The sequence below is a fragment of the Cebus imitator genome, unplaced genomic scaffold (genome assembly GCF_001604975.1).
Source record: "Cebus imitator isolate Cc_AM_T3 unplaced genomic scaffold, Cebus_imitator-1.0 Scaffold92, whole genome shotgun sequence".
Taxonomy (NCBI): domain Eukaryota; kingdom Metazoa; phylum Chordata; class Mammalia; order Primates; family Cebidae; genus Cebus; species Cebus imitator.
Window position 1 is genome coordinate 9,781,022 of NW_016107407.1, and position 25,010 is coordinate 9,806,031.

At 35.6% G+C, this 25,010-nt stretch overlaps 1 protein-coding gene across 4 annotated transcripts in view; it reads right to left on the reverse strand.

Moving 5' to 3' along the window:
* The window catches only part of MYO3A (myosin IIIA), a 239,557-nt gene extending 217,265 nt beyond the window's left edge, over positions 1–22,292 (reverse strand). For 2 of the 4 annotated variants that reach the window (XM_017535518.2, XM_017535516.2), the window contains exons 1-4: positions 21,965–22,137; positions 20,685–20,771; positions 4,407–4,591; positions 1,683–1,817 (exon numbers count right to left, since the gene is read on the reverse strand). In XM_017535518.2, the coding sequence (XP_017391007.1) occupies positions 1,683–1,817; positions 4,407–4,574 (303 nt within the window). In that variant the 5' untranslated portion in view covers positions 4,575–4,591; positions 20,685–20,771; positions 21,965–22,137. Of the gene's footprint in view, positions 1–1,682; positions 1,818–4,406; positions 4,592–16,342; positions 16,400–20,684; positions 20,772–21,964; positions 22,138–22,184 lie in introns of those variants that run through there. The other 2 variants (XM_017535517.2, XM_037740961.1) reach the window with 2 other exon arrangements.
* Positions 22,293–25,010: the final 2,718 nt, after the last annotated feature.

The window sequence follows — 25,010 nt, forward strand, 5'->3', positions numbered from 1 at the left end:
AAAAAGAACATTGCCAGTCATGGTGGCTCACACCTATAATCCCAGCACTTTGGGAGTCCGAGGCAGATGGATCACAAATCAGGAGTTCCAGACCAGCCTGGCCAAGATGGCAAAACCCTGTCTTTACTAAAAATACAAAAAATTAGCTGAGTGTGGTGGCATGCGCTTGTAATCCCAGCTGCTCCGGAGGCTGAGGAGGAGAATTGCTTAAACCTGGGAGGTGGAGGTTGCAGTGAGATCGTGCCACTGCACTCCAGCCCAAGCGACAGAGCAAGACTCTGTCTCAAAAAACAAACAAACAAAAAACATAATGGAAAAATCTGAATATAAAGTCTTAATATAATTTACACATGATTACTATGCCTATTACACTTTGGCTGTGTCCCCTCCAAAATTCATGTGTTGAAACTTAATGGTGAATGTGATATTATTAAGAGGTGGGATTTTTAAGAGGGAGGTAGGCCATCAGGGCTTCTTTCTTGTGAATGGGGTTTTAAGAGCCTTATTAAAAATAGGCTCCACACAGTGTTGGGCTCCCTTGCCTTCTGCCATGTGAGAACACAGCATTTCTTCTCTCCAGAGCATATAGCAACAAGGTGCCATCTTGGAGGTGAACAGGCCTCACCAAACAACTGAACCTGATGGTTCCTGGATCTCAGACTTTCAGCCTCCAAAACTGTAAGGAATAAATTTCTATTCTTTATGAATTACTCAGTGTGTCGATTTTTGTTACAGCAGTACAAATGGACTGAGACAATGCCACTTCAGGAAAATCAAGGGAACATTCAAAAAGAAAATACTCAAATGCTTATAAAATAATAATGAACACAATAAATATATGCTGTTATAGTTGTCAAATAAAGGTATCTACTGTCCCTGAATTTGATAAAAGCAACTTTAAAAAATTCTAATAGAATTTATTAGAAATAATGTTTACCTCACTTGTATAATATTCAATGAAAATCAGAAATATGGAATTATTCTGAGACTGGCAGTCACCTTAGTGAGGAACCTGCTAGTATCCTGCCTTAGAAAGGATTGCTAAAGTATAAGAAAACTTTTTCAGGATTGGAAAAGGCCGACTCTACAGCTTCCTTTTGGCAACTTACTCGGTATCAACACCGTTTTAAATAAGTTTTCTTCCCTATAAATATAAATACCTGGTTCTATAGCTTAAGTCATTAGCATTCAAAAAAGACAGAAAAAGAAAATCATAGCTCACTATTTTTACGTAATGAAGCCTCACCTTAATTTTCTCTTATATCCTAGCACCTGGCACAGAGCCTCATCACATGTTAACAAAACAAAATATAGATGAATAAATAAATATTATAATGAAATCCCTTTTAACTTGTTTTTCTGTGGGAAAAATAGTTTGTTTCTTTAGTCTTTCATTGTGGAGTTATTTCCTTTTAATATTTAATAGTCTTTGTGGCTTTCCTTCAATTTTCTGATATGTTTCTTAAGAGAGCAAGGCCAAAACTAGGCACAACATTTGTGGTCAGGAACTTACCAGAATTGTTTATATGGTATCAGTGTTACATAACTAGTATATTAAGTCATTTCAGAGTGAAACAAAAATAAGATGAGCCACTTAGTCATGTTTCTAGAAAATCACATATATATGAAACAAAGTAAGCACTGTAAGTTTCCACCCATGCAAATAATGCTGAAACACTTACCTCAAGAACCAACCACAGCTTGTCTCCATTTACTTTATCCTTCTTAAAATATATCCCATAGAATCTAACCACATTAGGGTGGTCAGAAAGAGATTTTAAGATGTTATATTCTGCTTCAATCTCTTCATCAATATCCTAGTTTCAAGAAGTCATAAGAAGAGAATTGTGAGAAAAACATGAGTAATTTCAAAGAAATAGATTACAGAATATCAAATATAGAATTTCATTTTGTCAAGAAGGTCATAATAGTTTTTACTGTGCTTAGTATTATGTATTGTAATTTCTCGTTACGTTATTTAAGGGGAGAAATTGTGATTTTCATGCTAATCAAGTGAATCTCTAGTTATTTTAATCACATTTTGAAAGGGTTAAAGAAAAAGTTATTTTTATATGCAATTATAAATAAACATTTATGGAGAGCTACTCCAGATGATTTTTCTTTTTTGTACTATTAACTTTGTTACAATGGCAAAGCCATTGATCTGAAATAATAAACTTTAGGACTGGAAATCTGGTTCATTTTGTTTCTTCGGAAAAGAGGGTATTTAGAAGCTATCCAAAAATCAGTCATACAAACAATAAATTCCCACTTTTTCAAAAATCTAAAATGGAATTAAGTTATAAAAGATTGCACAAAACCTTTAATGAACTAAAGGTCCATTCACCAAAAGAACAGGTTGCTATCTTATTAATAAGAATGAAAGCCACTTAGTCATGTTTCTAGAAAATCACATAAATGAAACAATTCCCAGAGTAATAAATAAGAGAAAGCCTTATTAATATTGCTTTTATAGTGACATGTAATGTATACGTTGTTTTATTACAGAATCATGGAATCACAGAAGTAGAATTTATATATAAGCTCTAATTTTTAAAGGAATAAAGTCAAGTCCTGAGAAGTTGCAGCCAGAGCTGGTTAGTGTAAAATCCAGATACAGACTCCAAAACTACTACCTTCTCATCTTACTCATTCAACCCCCCTCTTGAAAAAAAAAATCACTGATTAAAAATATGTAATAGTAAGACTCCTTGAATTTAAAATAGGCTAATCTTTGAAAGATATTTGGATGCTATAATCTCTTGGTTATAAATCTTTTTTCTTTTGACGTGACATGATGAAGAGTAAATAAATAATTCTTAGAAAAATATATTCGTACTGTGACAAGAATGAAAGCAAAAGAATAAATTGCTATAGTTATGAAATCAATATTTCATTAAATAGTACTAAGTATGACTCAAAAGGTTTGTAGATATACTATGCATGAGTAAACTATGAAAGAATAGTGGTTACATAGATTATAAGCCATTTGTTCTTCTCCATTAAGAAGGAAGGGAACGAGAGAGATACACTATGGGGTCAGACAATGTGATTGGGCCAAATTTCTTTCCGTGCTGCCACACAGCTGAATCCCTAATGCAAAGGCTAGAGGAAAGAGGTACAGTCACTTTGGTAGAACTTAGCTTATGACTCTCTTCCTTCAGTTTAAATGTTTAGAAGTTTCCAAGAGAATGTGAAGACATTCAGCACCAGTTAAGCCTAGGCATGCTAAGTCTCATTTTTTTTTCCTCCAGTGTATTTAATTTATTACTTTAAAATAAACCTCCCCTACCTTTTTCCTCTGCTCAAAGTAATATGGAACAGTGTAGTTATGATGGGTTTAGCAGAAATAAACTGTCAAAAAAAGAAACAGCAACCCTAAAATGAACAAATGGAAACTCAGAGACCTTTTGCAGCATCCCACAGTTAGTAGATGAACTGTAACAAGGTCCTACCGGCTCTGATACCCTCTCTGCACACATATCATCATTTCCATCATGACATGTTCCCATCATGTGTGCAAGAGTCCTTCAATCAAAGAAATTGTTTTCAACAGATGTTGGGGAGCATGTGATTGCTGAGCTCATTCTGGTTCACCCATGTGCTATGGTAGAGACAGGTGTCTCCCAGCAACCTGAAGATATTCTGAAACTGCCAGCTCTCATGAACACAAAACAGAATCTCAGTAGTCTCATGCTATTTACAGCAGAGAAAAGGTGTGGCAGTTTCCCTTATTACTATAATCAAAAAAAAAAAAAAAAAAAAAGCATATGGGGACCCCCTCATTGTGGCCTCACATGAGACCAGCAGAGCTGAACATGAAATTTAATTTTTCATAATGAGGAACTTTGCCCTGATTATATATCCATACCATGTCTGCTTTGGAAACATTTAAGCAAACCTGAAAATTAATTTTCCTTCTATGAAATAAATTAAGTTTTAAAAAATCCTCTTTAGTTTGGTCTAAGAGAAATACTTCCTGAAGCCTAAATAAATGCAGGACAAAAAGAAGATAAGGTTAAGATGACATACTTAGGATTACTTCTAGACCCCTGAGTTTGTATGTTTACAAAGGTCTTCTAGACCCCTGAGTTTGTATCTATACAATTTTTATGTCTAAAATAATATTGAGTCAACCTCAATAATATTGTCTGTTGAGAGCAGCAATTTTTGTGTGCTTATTCGTTTAAGCATTTATTCATCAAGTACTTACTGTGCCTTATTACATGTATTAAGCACAGAAACTTGGAAAATCAAACAAGTAGGCATTTCTTTTACATTTATTTTTAAATTGTAACTTATTTTAGACTGCTATTGTGATGAATAAATCAAGATAAAATACAGTCTTTTTAAGCGTTTAATATAAATAAAAATAAAGCTAATTAGAAGAAAAAAATATGACTTACATGAATGGGATCCAGAATTTTGACTGCTGCTTTTTGGCCATTTTTCTTATTCAATACTTTAAAAACTTTCCCGTAAGTTCCTTTGCCAATTGTGTCAGTGATTTCCCATGTATCAGAAGGATCGGGAAAGTTATCAAAGATGATTGTTTTTCCAATTAATGGAAACATCTCAAAGGTTTAAATACCTGGAGATAAGAAGTACAGTTTCATCTACATTTGACTGAGGATATCAAATGGCACACACAAACCCATGGGGAATTACCTAATATTTTCACTGATATGGTAGAAAATATTCAACAGTAACCAAACATATTTCAGAGTCATAAGAAATTTGAATTTCAATTCTCATTTGCAAACATTAATATGAGTTTAATAATGCTTTGTAAGCAGGACTTTACTTCTATGTCCAATCTAGTCTCTTCATTGCTATTAATTCTTTTTAGATTAAAATAAGATATTTATATAATTTTGATTTTCTTCTTTATATTAAGTATCACAACAAATCAAATAATTTTAGAATGAACTTAGAGATGATAAAATTCAACTTCCTCATTTAAGCAGATCTTATACATTATAAATGATCATGTTTTATATTACTTCTCTATGTAAAAACTCGATAATGAGTCCTCTACATGGCCTTTAGGAGGAAATTTCCTTAACATAACCTACCACGTTCTTTAAAATATGGTCTTTCCTTAATGTTCCAGCCTCTTCTCTCATACACTATGATTCAGCTAATCTGGATGCCTCAGGGCATTTCTTTCTTGAGGACCTTAATATATACTATTTCTGACCCCATCTGCCTGAGGCTTCTTTGCCAAATTCCAAAACCTACTTATCTTTCACATCTCAGCTTGGATACCACTTCATCCAAGTGTGACTACTCTCCACCCCATCTGGGTTGCATACCCCACCTTGGTACTCCAACTGCACTCTGCGCTGCTGTTATCTGACAGCATTTCTGTATGCCCAGCATCTGGCACAGTGATAAAATGATTAATAAATTAATTAAAAGCATATGGCCAATTAGGTCATTTATTAATATCATCATCAATATTATCACTATCTGATATCATCACTAGTACTGTTATTGTGATTATAAATCAGATAGCATTTATGTATCTGATATCTTCACTGTATACCCAACACCTGGCATACTGTTGAAATAATTTATTTGTCAATTAATTAAAAGAATAGGTCAATGAGGTCAAGTGATTTCATAAAGGATATTTTACCTTTTCTTGACTTCCAAACAATGCTCTTTTCTGTATTCTCCCTATATTATATTACACGATTTCTATAAAACTACAAAAAAGGGTGAGAATAATAAAAGAAAGGAAAGTGCTCTTAGCACCTCTAGTAGCCGTCACATTTTTAAATTATCTATACAAAACCACTTTTTTCAATATATATTAATATTTCATATTAGCCTATGAAATTCACTTGTCTGGCCACACTCATAACTTTCAGCTGTGTTCACATCACCAATCCACTGATCCTCAATTTTCTTTAAGCCCATCAACCCTCTTAATTTTTCACTCCCTGCTCATTTCTCCTTCCCCAGGATAGACTTCAAGCCTTGTATTATTGTGATGTCTTTACAAATGCCCTTAACACTCTTGTTCCTTAATTTTTCCATCATATTCTCCTGGAGGGGGAAAACAACTCTGGTTAAATACTACATCATTTTCACAGCTGTGCCCATAACTGATAAAACCATACAACCATGTTGACTAGTTTCAGTGAAAATTCAGGATAACAAACTGACAAATAGACCCTCAACCCTGCCCAGCAACCCTACTGCGCTTTTGCTGTTTGTATATTCCCTGTTCTCTAGAGTTACTATTTCACAGTGATATCTTTCCTCAAATTTGTTTCTCCACAAATTGTTCCCTTTGCTGTTTACCCTCTCCTATCAAACTTTACAAATGATGCCTGTACTTCATAATTAATTGAAAAATGGAAGGAATAATAAATAATCCTTAATATTCTGACCTTAAAAGCTACAAACCAATGTGTGTCAAATATAATTAGTTCACTACTATCTGGGGTAATTGTTTGTCCTCAAATAGCCTTTTCCTTTGGTTCCCTCTTGTCCTGTAGATCTCAGCTCAAATGTCAATTTCCTAGAAAGGCCTTCCCTGACCAACCTTCATAAAGTTAGCCTTCTCCACTTATCCTGTTATTCTTTTGTTAGAATATAAGCTACACAAGGGCATGGACTTTGTTATTTTATGACTGTACCCACAATTCCCAGAACAATGCCTGGCACATGGTAGGCAATCAGTAAATATTGGCTAAATGGGCAAATGTTTATTTGTTCATTGTTAATTCTGACAGTGGAGACCTAATCTATCTTGTTCACTTTCAAATCTAATAATAGATTTGGCCTAATTCTGTGCCTGGAGCATATAGTAAATGTTAAATATCTAGCTGTTGAATAAATGAATAAATAGGGTTCTTCAAAAAATACTTTTTTTTTTAAGTTAGGAAGAGAAATAAGGTTTAGGGAGAACTGAAAAGAATATGAAAATCCAAAACACAATAAAGGGCATATTCTGATTAATTATACTTTAGGGCACATTATCTAGTAAATGGCTATGAATGCCTGCTAAAAATTATATTACCATATAAAAACATACTTTTGAATAGTTCTTAGAACACTTAATCTTTAGGAAATTCATGCCTTTGATCCAAAATGCAAAGAGGTAATCAGTAATAATCATCCTCTTTAACAATCTCATAATCAGTGACAAAATAACTACTTCTTACATCAACTTGAGGCATGCAAATAAGCATTTATGCCATCTCTGTAATATAAACGTTAGACCAAAAGATCAAATTAAATCTCGTTAAAGGTCTGAAATAGGATTTGTCAATCAAGAGAAACATTCATTAAATAGAATATTGCCTTTCAAGCTGTAATGTTATTGAACACAATCTTCATTTCTGATATATTAACCCTTAGGAGTCAACTGTTGATTTTTCAATACAGACATAAAAATTCAATGAAAAAAATGACTGAACAACAAATATGTACAATGTATTCTGATGAGTTTGAAAAACACAAAGAAAACTCATGGATGGATTAATAAACATGTAACTATAACATATTATAAAAAGTGATAACAAGAACATGCATAAAGTGCTATAATCGCCCAGGTGAAAATCAATTAATTCTGAAGTGATCAGGAAAAGATTCAGAGAAAATTCTGAAGTGATCAGGAAAATATCTGAGGTGGACTAAAAATAAGGAGGAATTTGTCTAAACTGCAATTTTTTCTTTAACAGTTCTCAATCAGACAAATATTTAAAGCAGTGCATCAATATATTGTAAAACATTAAGAAACAACAATCACAAAATGACAAAAACAAGGCATTTTGAAAACAGAATACACCTAGTCATGTTTCACATAAAGCAAATAAACAAAACTCCCAGCACATAGGTAAAATGAAGCCATTTAAAATGACTGCTTCAAAATAATACATTACAGAATTTCAAGACTTAGACTAGAATCAAGTCTCCTGACTACTAAACTATATTTTTTCCATACAAAGTTGTGTATTCTTTAAGAATGAAATAGAATGTGACAGCTACTTAACAACTAATTACTTAATAACTACAGTAAATTGCATTTGACATAAAAATGAACGTTCATGTATTTTTCCTAATCCTTTAGAATGCACAGAATTAAAAGCAATTCTCTAGCCTATAAAATTAAAAACATATAATTAAGTTCTTAGTTATATGATCATGTAAGCCAAATAATTATCTTCAACATTTATATTTACCATATTTTGATATGTGTATTTACCATAAATCTGAAAAGGTACTTACAAAGCTGAAGTTCTAAAATGAATACTCATCTATTTGAATAGATTTATTATATATTGAGCTTTTGGGTTTTTTTAAAGATAGAAAAAATGATTATAATATAATAAATGTATCTTACTTCAGGATCTTCACATTCATCTCAACAACTTTTCTGCTTGTTTTGTAAACATGCACTTAAATATTCTTTAATAAAATAACCAAACTGGCTTCATGATCATTCTAAAACATAGGAGGGCTGATCCTCCATTGGATCATCTGTGTTCCCTCTACCTAGAATGCTCTTTCTCTAGATGTTGACATGGCTCACATTCTCACTTCCTTCAAGTCTTACATTAGCCATCACCCTCCCAATAAGTCCTACCCTGACCATCTTACTTAAAATCCCAATCTGACTTCCTACATCCCATTCTGCTTCCCAACTCCTGGTCTCACTTACTCTGCTCTATTTTGATAAAAATTATCACTTCCTAACACTCTACATAATTTCCTATAATTATAATTTTTTAAATTTATTTTCTCCACTACCAGAATGTAATCCTCATGAGGCCTGAAATGTTTATCCTGTTTTTTTCACTGATGTACTTCAAAGACTTTAAAACCATGCCTGACACATAGTAGGCAGTCCATAAATATCTGGTGAATATTAAGCAGACATGAATAGAAAAGAATACATAGAAAAATTTCAAACGATTTCAACAATCAATTTCATCAAATATTTTTAAAAGAAATAATACTATCTTATGCAATTTTTTTCAGAGAATAGAGATAGAGGGACTATGTGAAAGTATCTATAAGAAGACAGGCTATACAAAATCAGATAAATTTATTAAACAGTATCAAATGGAAATTCTGGATATAAAAAATAAAATAACTGAATTGAAAATCTCATTAAAGCAGTTCAAGAGCAGACTTGAATAGGCAGAAGAAAGTATCACTGAATTTGAAGACAAATTACTTGTAATTATAATCTGAAGGGCCAAAAAAAAAAATGAAGGAAAACAGAGCCTAAGGGACATATAGAACACTATCAACAATACCAATATATACATTATGAGTATTAAAGAAGAAGAGAAAGAGAAGGCGGAAGAGAGCTTTTGAAGAAATAATGGCTGCAAACTTCGAGGATTTAAGGAAAGGCATGCATCTACAAATCCCAGATGTTGAGTGAATTGCAAGGCAAATCCAAGGAAATCCATGCCAATACATTATAATCAAGCTGTCAAAAGACAAAGACAAAAAAAGAAAACTTGAAAGCAGCAAGAGAAAAACAACTCATCACATACAAGGGACTCTCTAGATTATCAGTGAATTTCTCAGCAGAAATATTGCAAGCCAGAATGCAGAGGGATAACATATTTAATGTGTTAAAAGATAAAAACCTGTCCACTGAGAATTCTATATCTGACAAACTATTCTTCAAAAAGGAGGACAAATTAACTTTTGTTCCCAGATAAACAAAAATGGAGAGAGTTCATTACAATAATATCTGTCCTACAAGAAATGATAAATGGAGCCCTTCAGATTGAAATGAATGGATGCTAGACAGTATTTTGAAGTCTTATGAAAATGTAAAGTTCTCCAGTAAAAGTAATTATGTGAAAAATTATAAAACCCAGTAGCACTGTAATTTTAGTTAATGCCACTTTTTTTTATCTTGAATTTCAAACACAAATGCATAAAAGTAGTGATAAATCTGTGTTAAGTGGGGATACAATATATAAAATGTAATTTGTGACATCAATAACATAAAATGTTGGGGGGAGCTATAAAGGAGTCAAATTTTTATAAGCAATTGAGTTAAGTTGGTATCAGTTTAAAATAAATTGCTATAATTTCAGAATATTATATCTAATCCCCATGGCAACCACAAAGAAAATACCTATAAAATATACACAAAAGGGGCTGGGTGTGGTGGTTCACACCTGTAATACCAGCACTTTGGGAGGCTGAGGCAGGTGGACCACCTGAGGTCAAGAGTTCAAGATCAGCCTGGCTGCCGGGCGCGGTGGCTCAAGCCTGTAATCCCAGCACTTTGGGAGGCCGAGGCGGGTGGATCACGAGGTCAAGAGATCGAGACCATCCTGGTCAACATGGTGAAACCCCGTCTCTACTAAAACTACAAAAAATTAGCTGGGCATGGTGGCGCGTGCCTGTAATCCCAGCTACTCAGGAGGCTGAGGCAGGAGAATTGCCTGAACCCAGGAGGCGGAGGTTGCGGTGAGCTGAGATCATGCCATTGCACTCCGGCCTGGGTAACAAGAGCGAAACTCCGTCTCAAAAAAAAAAAAAAAAAAAAAAGATCAGCCTGGCTGACATGGTGAAACCCCATCTCTACTAAAAATACAAAAATTAGCCAGGCATGATGCTGCATGCCTGTAATCCCAGCTGCTACAGGGGCTGAGGAAGGAGGATTGCTTGAACCTGGAAGGTGGAGGTTGCAGTGAACTGAGCTTGTGCCACTGCACTCCAGCCTGGGCAACAGAGTGAGACTGCATCCCAAATATATGTGTGTGTGTGTGTGTGTGTGTGTGTGTGTGTGTGTGTGTGTGTGTGTACACACACACATACACAAAAGGAAATGAAAGAATCAAGATATGTCATTACAAAATATACACTAAATACAAAGGGAGAAAGTATTAGAGGAAATGGGTAATAAAAATGTTATAACATCAAAAAACAACCAAAAAAATGATAATAGTAAGTTCTTCCCTATTGGTGTTTTAAATGTAAATGGATTAAACTCTCCAATCGAAAAACAGATCAGCAGAATTAATTTTAGAAAGAAACATACCTGATACAACTATATGCTATCTACTAAAGACTTTAAGCCATAGATGGAATAATGATAAAATGGTCAATTTGCCAAGAAGACATAACAATTATAAACATGTACACCAAAATTCAGAGCTCCAAAATATATGAACAAACACTGACAGAACTAAAGGGGAAAATAGCTGTACAATAATAGTAGAAGACTTCAATATCCACAATAATGGATAGAAGAATGAGACAGAAAATCAGAAATAAAGGACATGATTTACACTATAGACCAATTGGATCTAACAGACATATATAAAATGCTGCACCTAATAATGACAGAATACACATTTTTTCTCAAGTGCACAGGAACATCCTTCAGGATAGATTATGTGTTAGACTGTAATACAAGCCTTAATGAATTTAAAGGGACTGAAGTATGCTAAGCATCCTTTCTGATCAAAATGTAATGAAAATAGAAGACTGGAAAATCCACAAATACATAGAAATTAAACAGTACACAATTAAACAACCAATAAGTTATACAAGAAGTTACGAGAGAAAACTGAAAATATCTTGAATCCAATGAAGATAAAAATACCACATAGTAAAACTTACAGAATGCAGTGAAAGTACTGCTAAGAGATAAATTTGTTACTCTAAAAGCTTAAATTTAAAAAGAAAGAAAAATATCAAATCAATGATGTAACTTTACACTTTAAGGAACAAGAAGAGGAGGAGCAAATTGAACCTAAAGGTAGCAAAAAGTAGGAATAATAAAGATGCAGCAGAGATAAATAAAATAGAGAACAAAAGTATAGAGAAAATCAACAAAACCATAAGTTGATTCTTCAACAGGTCAACAAAATTGACAAACCTTTAAGCAGATTTACTAGGAGAGAGGACACAAACAAAGAGGGAACACTTCCTTGAACTCCTGACCTCAGGTGATCCACCCGCCTTGGCCTCCCAAAGTGCTGGGATTACAGACATGAGCCACCCCGCCCGGCCAAGAGGGAACACTTCCTAACTCATTCTATAAGGCCACCATTATCCTGACACCAAAACCAGACAACGGCACTATAAGAGAAGAAAACTGCAGTTGAATATCTCTATGAACATTAATGCAAAAATGCTCAACAGAATACTGGCAAACTAACTTCAACAGCATATTAAAAGGATCATACACCATGACCAAGGGAGATTTATTTCTAGAATACAAGAATAATTCAACATATGAAAAGCAATCAATGTAACAGAAGAAAGGGGAAAAGGCACATGATCATATAAGTTGATGCAGCAAAAGCATTTGACAAAATTTAACACCCTTTCAAAATTAAAACACTCAACAAACTAAAAATAGAAGAAAACTGCCTTGACATAATAACCATTTATAAAAAGCCCATAGCTAACATTATATTCAATGGTGCAAGATTAAAAGCTTCTTCCCTAAGATCAGGAACAAGACAAAAATGCCCACTTTTACCATTTCTATTCAACATAGTACTGGAAATCCCAGCGAGAGCAATCAGGCAAGAAACATAAATAAAAACATTCAGACTGGAAAGAAAGAATTAAAATTATCTCTATTCAGGACTATTTGATTTTATCCTAAAAAATCTCTCTCTCTCTCTCTCTCTCTCCCCCCTTTCTCTCTCTCTCTCTCTCTCTCTCTCACACACACACACACACACACACGCTAGAACTAATTAATGAATTCAGCAAAGCTGCAGGATACAAAACAAACATGCAAAAATCTGTTACATTTCTGTACACTAACAACGAAGAGCCAGAAAAAGAAATTGGAAAACAATTTCATCTACAATAGAATCAAAAAGAATAAAATACTTAGGAATAAACTTAACCAAGGAGATGAAAGACTAGTGTACTAAAAACTACAAACACTGCTTAAAGCAATTAAAGAACACACAAATAAATGGAAAGATATCTGTGTTCATGGATTGGAAGACTTAATATTGGTTAAATGTCAATATTAACCAAAGGGATCTATAAATTCAGTGCAATTGCTATCAAAATCCCAATGAATTTTTTTTGCAGAAATAGAAATAAATACATCCTAAAATTCATATGGAATTCCAAAGGATTTCCAGTAATCTTGTAAAGAAGAACAAAGTTGGAGGTTTTATATTTCCTGATCTCAACACTTACTACAATGCTACAGTAATCAAATCATTGTGGTACTGGTACATATATAGACAAACAGAGTGAAATAGCCCAGAAATACAGTCAAATGATTTCCAACAATAGAGAACAAACAGTCTTATTAACAAATGAGGGTGGGAAAACTGCATATCTACATGCAAAAGAACATTCCTGTTAGATCATATATAAAAATTAACTCAAAATAGATCAAAGACAAACATAAGAGCTAAAATAATAAAGCACTTGGAAGAAAACGTAAGGGTAAACTTCATGAAAACGGATTTGACAATGATTTCTTGGATATAACACCAAAAGCACAGGCAGAAGAGAAAAAAATACATAAATTGGACTTGGTAAGAACCAAAACCTTTTGTATATCAAGGGATGTACAAAACATCAACAATGGAGTGAAAAGACAATCTCCACAATGAGAAAAAACATTTGCAAATCATGTATCTGATAAAGGGTTAACATCCAGAATATATAAATAATTCCTACAACTCAAACAATAAACAACCCAATCAAAAAATGAGCAAATGTTTGACTAGAAGTTTTTCCAAATAATATATACAAATGGTCAATGAGCATATGAAATGATGTACAACATGACTAATAATTAGGGAAATGCAAATCAAATAGTCACAATGAGATACCACTTCACGCCCATTAGAAGGTTACTATTTAGTAAAAAAGAAACCTAGAAAGCAATTTAAGTGTTGTTAATGTTGTAGAGCAATTGGAACTCTTGTGCATTGCTAGCAGGAATATAAGATATTGAAGTTGCTGTGGAAAATAGTATGGCAGTTCATCACAAAAGTAAATACAGAATTCCCGTAGGATATAAATTTCACCTCTTGAATATAACTCAAAGAATTCAATCAAGGGCTCAAAGAGATATTTGTACACCCACATAAATGACAATATTATTCACAATAGCCAAAGACAGAAACAACCTACATGTCCACTCACAGATGGGGAAACAAAATGTTGTGTACACCTACAAATGAAATATTATTTGGCTGGGCATGGTGGCTCACACCTGTAATCCCAGCACTTTGGGAGGTGGAGGCAGGTGGATCACTTGAGGTGGGGAGTTCAGGACTAGCCTGACTGACATGGCAAAACCCTATCTCTATTAAAAATACAAAAATTAGTCGGGTGTGATGGCACATGCCTGTAGTCCCAGATACTCAGGAGGCTGAGGCAGGGGAATCACTTGAACCCAGGAGGCAGAGGTTGCAGTGAGCTGAGATGGCACCACTGCATTAGAGCCTGGGTGACAGCAAGACTCAGTCTCAAAAAAAAAAATGAAAGAAATATTAATAGTATTCAACCTTAAAAAGGAAGGAAACTTGACACATGCTATAACACATATGAGATGGATGAGCCTAGAGGACGTTATGTTGAGCAAAATAAGCCAGTTGCAAAGGGAAATACTGTAGGATTCCACTCATATGAGGTGTCTAGAATGGTCAAATTCAAAGACAAAAAGTAGAATTGTGGTTGTTAGCAGCTAGCGGGAGAGAGAACAGGAATTATTGTATAAGGCAGAGTTTCAGTTTGGGGAAAACAAAAAATTTCTGGAGATGGATGGTGTTAATGGTTGGGCAACAATGTGACTGTACCTAATACCACTAAATTGCACATTTAAAAATAGTTTAAAAGGTAAATTGTATGTAATGTATGTTTTACCACAGCAATATAATTACCCAGAATGTAATACAGGGGATCAAAATAATAGAAAATGTGAAAGCCAAGATAAAAGATATAGAAAGGAGAATGGGATGATCAGGTTGCTCTGAGATCCATGCATGATCATCCATCCCCTGAATCTTGGGGACTGACAGCTCAAAACTGTATTTTCTATACTCCTTGTCCAACTGGCTTCCTGCCTTGAGAGATTCTGCCAATGAGTCCCAAGTAGGAAGAAGGGAGAAACCAAAATATTTTTCCTCTGCTTTCTTTGCTTTCTATGAAGATTTCTCCATCAGTTACTGTGTCTCTCTGTGGTCCCTAATCCTATAAGACAGAAACTGCCAGGTTCTAGGTATCCTCAGATTCTGGGTTCTGCTAAGACTACCTCCTGCAGCCTGAGAAGTGACAACAGTATTTTTGCTACTGTTAACTTTTAAATTGCCTCATTATCCCCTATTTGACTTTCAGATGTGACAAACATTTGTAACTAATTCTCCACATTAAATTCCTTCTGTTGAACTATATATATGGCATTAACCCTGTTCTTGACTGATTCAGCTTAATACAAATCTAATCAGAATTTGAGAAGAAAATAAGAGAATGAGGAAAAGGCAATCAATAATGACTGAGAGGTTTCCAAAACAGGTTAGAGGTATGAACAGTCCTTTTCAGAAACATTTGAATAAGATAAATAAAAAGAAATCCATATCTATATACACCACAATGAAACCAAAGAGCACCAAAGACAAAAAGAAGCTCTTAAAGTCAACCAGATAGAAAAGAGTTATTACATACAGAGGAAAATAATTGGAATAATTGCTGATTTTTCCAAAGAAGACAGTAGCACAATATATTCAAAACTCTAAAAGAAAATACTTGTTAATCTGGAATTAACAAAAGTACTCATAAAACTATCTTTCAAGGTGAAAGGCAAAATAAAGGTATTTTTCAGGAAAAAAAAAAAAGTTTAATACCATTGACCCCTGAGAAAGAGCACTTCTAAAGGACATGCTTCAAAAATGACAATGATCCTGCACGAAAGGTCTAAATTATCAAAAACAACAAAGAAACTGTATATTCTATCTAAGCTAATTGTAGGATACAATAATGGGCTATGTTGGACAAGATTGAACAGTAATAATCAAAGCTGGAAATGTAATAGGACTTAAAATGTTCTAAGTTCCTTATATAGTTCAGGAAGCAGTTAGAAATAACTTTAGACTTTAAAAGAAAAATATGCCTGTCAAATACTTGTAACACTAGAATCTTAAATTACCATGTATAGTCTCCAAAATACTAGAGGAAAAAAAGTCTGATTTTACAAAAGTCATTCAATTGGAAAATTCAGGAAAGGAGAACAAAGGAAACATGGAAAAAGCAGTAGAAATAAAAATCATAAAATAATGTGTGGAAATCATTATTAATATACCAGTAATCATAATAATTGTATCTGTAACTGTAACACAGTAATTATAACTACACTCACCAGTGAAAAGACAGAAATTGGTAGCTAGGGGCTATTTGCAATACATCCACCTAAAACCTAAATAGAGAGAAAGAATAAAATTATGATAATGGTACCATGTAATAATAGTTAATGAAAGAAAGCGATGTGGCTAGCTCAATATCAGACAAAATATATTTTAAAGCAAAAATATTTATTAGAGGTATGATAGCCACTATATAGTAATCAAAGACTTAATTCACCAAAAAAATATAAAAACTCAAAACAGAACCCCAAAATATGTCGAATAAAAGCTGAAAGAAATAAAGGAAGAAATTAACAATTTTAATGGGAGATTTTAACACACCTTCTCAGTAATTTTTTGAATAAGTAAACAAAAATATTTGTAAGCATAAATAAAATTTAAACAACATAATTAAGGAGAATTTAATGAATATGCCAGAATATATATGAAATATACAAAAAAGAATAGATACACTCTCTGAGCACATATGATTGCAATGCATTTAGGTAAGAAATTAACTATTAGAAGCTACATTGTTTAAAAAAAAAAAACTATACAATTGCATACCTCAAAAAGGCACTAAACAATTCAAAAGTCAAAGAGAAAACATAATGAACTAAATAGAATAATGAATTAAAATAGACTTAGAACTAAATAATAACGAAAATTCTACTTATCAAAATGCATAACCAGCAACTCAAGTAGTGTGCAGAGGAAAATATATAGCCTCAAAGTTTACATTAGAAGGTAAGAAAAGCTAAAATTATATAAAACCAATGAAAGTAGAGAAAGGGGAGAGAATAGGGGTATAAATTAAAGAAAGACATTATAGGAAAAGAAAAAGACAGACTAGGGGATTAATAAATATAATAGATCTTTAAAGATAATTTTTTTAAAATAGAAAGATCCTGGTCAATATTGATCAAGAAAAAAAAAACAAGAAAGAAGGTACAGATGTGCAATATTAAAGATGAAAAGACTAACAAATTAGGGCAGAGATTAAAAAGATAATTTTATATTAATAAATGTAAAAACAGATTGGATGGACAATTTCCTGGAAATATTACAGAAGAAAAAAACAAAAATAAAAGCTATTTTTCTTTAAATGATTGCATTCATGGGCCTTCATATTTTAATTTCAAACAATTCTTAACTCAAATAAGGACAATACATAAGTTAAACAAAAAAAATCATTCTCTCCAAGTGCTGTATCTCAGAACAGTTCATATATAATGACCAAATCCATTTGTGGAAAAAGCTAGAAACCCACCTTAGTAATAATCGTCATAAGTGAACACAGGCACATTTTTCATTCTAAAGTAATGCAAATATCAATAAATTTAATCATTAACTTTCCCAAAATACATACAGAGAGCACCATTTTTTATGAAAATACAAGTTGCCTCATTGATATACAACATGCTAAGAAGGCAGCAGATGGCTTTACTCAAAACCAAGCAATATTTGAATATCACAAGTCTCACTTTTATAAACATTAGTCATGTATATTTGTAGAATATTATTCAAAGATCCTTCCCCTTATGGACCCACTTCTATCAAGCTGCTTACACTGCATCACATAAGGATTACATCAGATTCAAAAAAAGTTGCTGCCTGTGATGGAAGAAACACACTGGAGTTTCAGCTTGTCAGCTATAGAATTTGTGTCTCTCTACAATGCAGCCAGGATGATCTCAACACAGAAATCAGATCATCTTATTTTCCTGCTAAATATCCTTCAAAATCCACATTCTTTACCAAGTTCTCCAGACCCTGAATGATCTGGCCATTTCTGACTTTCCTGTGTTCTCACCACTCTCAGTGACTTCAGCCTCAATTACCTTCTGACCAGACTTAGAACATTATTAAACCCTTTTCTGCCCCAGGACCTGCTATTGTCTTTGTCTATATGCTTTCCCCCAGCCTCTGTGAGACTGGTTTGAGCTTCTCTCATATACAGTCACATAATCAACAGGACCATACACAGTTACTACACCCATAAATGCAGCATCCCTGATTCTAATTTACTCTATTCTCCTGGGATGATTATAAAAATAATAAAATAAAGCCCCCCTTGTTCAAGGAAACCTACAAAAAATTAAACTTGCCCATGCAAAACACCAGTCTGCACCACCAAACAAGTTTTGGGTGTCTCCTTTCTTACAGACCATTAAAACACGGGAATTGGTCTAGCTTAACTGGTCACAGAAATCTGGTCTAGCTTAATTACAGAGCAGATAAACTGTACACATATTCTTTCCAGCTTTCCAATAACAGACAGCAGAGTTTAAAACAGACCTTATTCAGTTATATGTATGCTATGTTTTGAATGAGCCACAAGCAATGTTTTGTTCCCTTCAATTTGCTTAAAAATATTTTGCAGAGAGGGAAATAAAAAATGTACTTATGTACTTTTATACATGTATTCAGTTCTCCACCATTCATTTTCTCCCTTTATAATTATGGGGATAAAAGTACTTGCTCAAAATAAATGCTAGAACCAAAAGAAAGGCTATAATTTCCTTAAAAAAAATCTCCATCTTTAAAAGGTGGTATTAGTGAGATCCCCAAAAACTTCAAGTCACCAGATCATTATTTTTACTATAAACCTGTAAGTCAATGTCCACAGCTGTAATATGGGACAATAATGCATGTCTGAACAAATTCTCAGAGTTGATATAAGTATCACCTGAGTTTTATGAGGAACTACTTTGTAAATTGCAATACAGGATTATTTTCCTTTTCAAAGGATGACAGTTACTGTGTGAGTCACACAATTAACTGTTCATGTTAGTAAGGGATATTTTCAGAGTCAGAAATCATAAACTCAAATGTCTGCAGGAGTGAGGGATGTAAAATACATGAGTGAAGCAGATCTTGATGAAATACAGGCAGAGGCTGACAGCAGTGTGGCAAAGTGGAGAATGTATGCCCCATCCGAAGTGGACAGCTCATCCTGGCTTCTGCCATAAGCAGTTGTAGGAGCTGTCTTGCCTGGTCCTCCATTTTTTCAGGAGAAGCCAGGATTCCATGAACTTACACAAAATTTACTAATTTGAAAATATTGGTAAGTAAATCAATTACTTTAAAGTATTGAGCTGACTCAAAAAAACATTTCTGAAGGCCAAATTCAGTTTGAAACTATCAGCACATTTCTTCTATATGAAGTTTTGCATTTTTTAATCAAGAAATGGCCTATAAACATATTTACATTGTCTAATCACCATCAGATATCGGGAAAAATGGATATTAACAGTGGCTATTTTTTTTTTAACTGCTTACCATATATCCAGGTACCTACTGTGCTTACAGTTTTATATGCAGTATATCATTTAATTCTCAGGAGAAACCCTTTAGAAAAGCATTACTGTAACCCATAATTTCAGAAAAGAAAACTGAAATTAGAAAGTTTTCAAGGTCATAATGCTTAAGTTCATGGCAGAAATTAAGTGTTCAATGATAGAGATTTTAGTTCAAAAGTGTAATGCTTCCAAACTTGAAGTTCCTGACTTCCTATGTGTCGACAAAGTGGTAAGTGATTGTCTATGGATCAATTTGAAAGCTCATCAAAAATCTTCTATTTACCCGCTAATGAATAACTGATTTTGTTTCCCATTACGAGGGGAAGGGAGTTTTTTTGTTAGATACAATCATTCAAATGATCAATTCCCAGACAAAACTACTGAAAGTATCCTTGTTTGTAAAAAGAAAAAGAAAACACAGTTGGAAATGACAATGAAGAAATTATTTAAATAATAAACATTTTACACCAAAACTTTATATACTTTATATAAAAGAACTATACATTCTAAAGCGCATTTCAGCTTCCAAATATTTATTTATCAAAGTCACTTGTAGCAAATAATGGGCCTTCAAATATTTTGGATCTGATAGAGAAACATTATTTTTCAAAGAATATATGCAACAAAATTTAGGCTGTAAAGATGCAGTCGAAAAAGGACAAAATAATGCTATCCTATTATGTGACATGACCAAATTTATATATATATATATATATATATATATATATTACACACACACATATATATACTAAGCTGCTATTAAAGATTACCAAATTGAATCTTTTAGTTTGCATTTGTGTTCCCAAATAATAATTTTAAATGACTAAGACAAATGAAGGTAATTTTTCATACGCTAGGCATCTCATCAATATATTCATGAAGACCATGTTATCTGTGAAAGGTTATGCATCTGTAAATTTTTGCATTTAAAAATAATTATTTTTTATAATGTGATAAAAATCAATATGGCATTAATAAAATGCACTCCCATTTATCTGTCAAAACTTGGCACGTAGGTCCTGGCAAATCCAGAACACTTGTCAATTTTATCACCTACCTTTAGAAAAGCTTGAAAATAACGCATAATGATGCGGAGACAGCAGGATTTAGAATACTGTGTTCAGGCTGCACTGGGGCCCTGGGCCTGTAACCCAAAACAAAAAGATCATGGCTTTATGTGGGTAAACACTGAGGATCTGGGGAAAATAAACAGAAGTTGAACTTAGAAACGTCCAGGAAGAAGGGCAGACTAATAGTTTTATCCTCAGTAACTGTTTTCGCACTTTTACACAACGAACAAGGAACGCAAAGCCCCTCATTTCATGTGCTGGCATTAAACAACTCTCAAGCTATCAGATCCATATGAATTATAAAAGTGCTTACGAGACTTTAAGTGCACCTGTACAACTAGTTAATAGAAAATCCATGAAGATTGAGTTTTCAAAAACGCTTTTTTGTGGGTAGGTTTCAGTGGCCTTGAAACAGTTAATTCAAGGCTTATGGACAATTTCCATTCTAACAATAACAATTTTTTAAAAACTTTCTGGAAGGGGAATATTAGCAAGGTGCGAATTAGCAACTACTTGGAGGACAGAGCAGGGCTGTTGGTGAGCAGAGTTAAAAGGACATCCTTTTCTGGTAGGTTTATTTCTCAGTAATGATCACACTTTTCTTGTCTGCTCTTTCTTCTTTAAAGAAAAACTCCTTTACAGGTGCGTTTGGGGTTGTAGGGACCCCAGCTCCAGCAACCTGTTTGCTCCGAGAAGTTACCCAGAACGCAGTTGCTTCAGGGACCGGCAGATTCGGCGCCACCTGTGGACGGCGCCGCCCAGCCCGCGAGCGCCACAGGTACCCGGGGCGGCACCCGCTGGACCCGGCGCCTCCGCCCTCCAGTCCCCCTGCAAGTCTCCCTCAGTTCTCGTCTCTCTTTACCCTTCGAGGTCGTCTCCTTTCGTTTCTTTCCCAAGTTCACGCCTCAAGATCTTCCTTCACCCCTCACGTCCACTCTTCCTGTTCCCTCCTCCTGTTTCCCTTCCGTTTCACGCCTCCGGTTCCCTCCCCAAATTCATTCCTCAGTTCCCGCCTCGACATCCCCCCTCACTATCCCTCGCGTTCCGCCCTCGGGTTCACCCGCAAGATCTCCCCTCAAGTCTGCCCCTCACGTTCACCCTTCCCGTTCCCTCCTCCGGGGTCCCCCTCGAGTTCACCCCCCGCCCTAGTTTTCCCCTCAAGTTCATTCTCTCCTTCTCCCCTCAAGCTCTCCCAACAGCTCGTTCACCCCTCACCTTCCCTGTCCGGTTCCCCGCTCCACTTCTCCCCGCGAGCCCTCTCTCTCACCCCAGGTCCAAACACAGACACAGGTCCTCCGGGTCTGACCCGGGCGGGAAGGCGGTCGCGGCGGCCTAGCGCTCAGGGAGTCCCGGGCGCGCCCCGCAAGCCCCCAGCGTCCGAGGAAGGGGGACCGCCCCTGGCGCCGCCCGGACCCAGCTCACCGCTGCCGCCCCTCGCCGGTCCCTCGCGCTGCCCGGACCCTACAGGAAGCCGGGCGCCTCCTTACTTCCTTCTGAGGGCGCTGGCGACGGGCGCTCCCTAGAGGGGCGGGTGGGCAGGGGCAGCCGAGCGGGGAGAAACTGGGCCGCCTGCCGGGGTTGACGGGAGGAGCTGACCGGGGCCACCTGGGCCGAGGACGCCTCTTATCCCAGCTCGCGGAGAATATCCTTCCTCCCTCCGCGCTCGCCACCGTCCTGGGTGACGGTCGCGCGGGGAGGTCGCGCCATCCGCGCCATCCAGCTCCTCGCAAGGCCCTTGGCTGGCTGCCTAGGGTCTTCCAGAGACTCCGGCCGCGCCTCCTTGGCCCAGAGCCCGGCGGGAAGGGAGCGGGGCCCGCGAATCCAGTAGCCCTCTTGGACTGCCCCAATGCCTGGAGCAAATACTGCTCCCTGACCCGTGTGGTGTCTTCCTCCCAGGAACTTGAGTAAGTCTTTTTTCCACTCCTTTTTTATGAATATATGGTGAAGTTTTCCAATGGCTCTATAATATGTGGTATCACAACAGATTGAATGCAGAAACAGATAATGTCTTCTGTTATGCCAGATATTAAAGAAATGTGCAAGAATATAAAACAGTGCGACTCCTACCATTAAACTTTTTTGGTTTTGGAATATATAGGTATTTTTCATTTAACAATATGCTACTCGTGTTAATATGTAATGAACTTACTAGTGAAATATACTTTTTAGATTTCTCAGTTGTAATTGCGATAACACAGAAAAGTTCTTTAGGGCCCTCAAAATTTTTTAAGAGTGTAAATGAAGGATGGTTCTAAGACCACAAAGTCTGAGAACCTAAGACGATGAAAAAAGAAATATATAATTAAGCTATAATGATGAAAAGAATGGCATTAACACGGAATAGAATAGTGTGTTCAATCCAACCAGCCTAAGATCATCAACAATAAAACCTGCAGTCCCACAAAGTCACGTTCCTTGACTCAGTTTTACAGTGGAGATACTGCACACTAGAGGAATCATGAAGTGGAGTTTTGATAGGCTCAAAGTAAAGCAGAACTGCGAGTAAGGGGTCAACATGAGGTTTGGGCTGTGACCAAGGGTTCTGTTTTCTTGGATAAATATGGAATGATGTCTTGGGAAACCCCTTATCTGAAGCTCTGTACTTGAGTTGCAAATTAGGGCCACATCTCTGTTGTCAAAGTGAGTTAGCGCCTACAAGCAATTATAAGAGGTTTCAGTCTTAGTGGCATAATTTCAAAAATCAAAATTTCTGATAGTCTATGAGCTTAGGAAGCAAGATTTTCCAATGAGTTAGAAAGAAGTAGTCACTCAAAAAAGGGGACTGTTGTTGACATTTCACAGTGCAGCCTGACGTTGGAAGAAGTGTGGTGTCCTGTTCATCTTACACCTGGCAATATCGATATTTTTGGTTTTCGTTTTGGTTTTTCCTTATGTTGTTTAGGCTGGTCTCAAACTCCTGGATGCAAGAGATCTTCCCACCTCAACCTCCTCAGTAGCTGGGACTACAGGTGCACACCCCAGTGCCCAGCTTCATTCTAGTTTCAACCCACCCATCTAGCTCTAGGCAAAAAGGCTCAAAGAAAGCAGAACTGGGCCGGGCAAGGTGGCTCACACCTGTAGTCACAGCTAGATCTCAATGAGTGGAGATGGCGCTTCCACACTGGGCAACAAAGCGAGATTCCATCTCCAAAAGAAAAAAAAAAGAGAGAGATAAAAAATTGAATGCACTTGCCAGGAGGAAACTTCATGTTGTAGGCTAATGCAATCTCATCAGTGAGCCCAGCACAAGTGACCAAGTGATCTGGGAGACCAAGTAAGGGAAGAAAGTGTGCTCATTCCTGCCTCCTGAGCTTCAGAAACCCTACCTTGTGGTGTTTTTACATGAACTGTAGACCAATAAAATTAGTTCTCAAATTTAGCCTTATCTCTCTATTTTGCTGATATTGCCTTAATTTAGGCCTTTACCTTTTTAGAGTATTCCAGATTTTTCCTGAGTTTTCTACTGCCTTGCCCTCTCCACTTTATAATAAGTCAAATCATTGAATGTGTTACTCAAGTCTTTTGTAGGAAGACTACATGCATTTTTAATTACACCTGGGTGGTGACCCTCTCAGGCTAGAAAGCAGAGTAAACCACCTGTAGGTCTAAAAGTTCTCTCTCTTTTAAAAATGCAGACCTTCTTTTAGTGTATTATTTCATTTTCTATGCACAATGTCCCTCTCTAATGGAAATGCCTGTAAGGTATGTGTCTATATTTACTAATAAGGAAACTGAAGCGAGGAATCAGTGATTTCTCAAAGGCCACAATCTTAGTAATCACCTCTTTATCACAATAAATTCCAAAAGCTACCAACTCTGTTAATGCTCAGATTAGAGTTTGATTCTCACAGAGTTATCACAGATGAAAACGTAATGATTCAAATGATCTAAATCCCCTTGACTAGTTTCCCAGTGATGGGCCAAGAATTGGCTCAGGCCTTCCTGTGGCCTAAGGACTTTCTTAGCACCTGTCTATCTTCTCTGTATCCGCAATGAATACCCACTCCCTTTTATATTTACTGAACCATTATAATCTTAGTTGTGATATACTTGACTGTTTTTTTCCTAGAAAAATGCATTTGCCAGCAATAATATGATGGATATAGTAGACTACTCTTAAGGAATCCATCCCTCCATTTCTTATTTATTACTCAATTAGTATTTACTGAATGCTTCTAGGTGCTGCAACTGTTCTAGGCGTTGAATTTGAAACCCATCTTTGCCATATATGACTATAAATTGTTTGGTAAATTGCCGTCTATATGTGCTGATACTCTGAGATGGATGATTACCAATATAAGTGATATTCAATG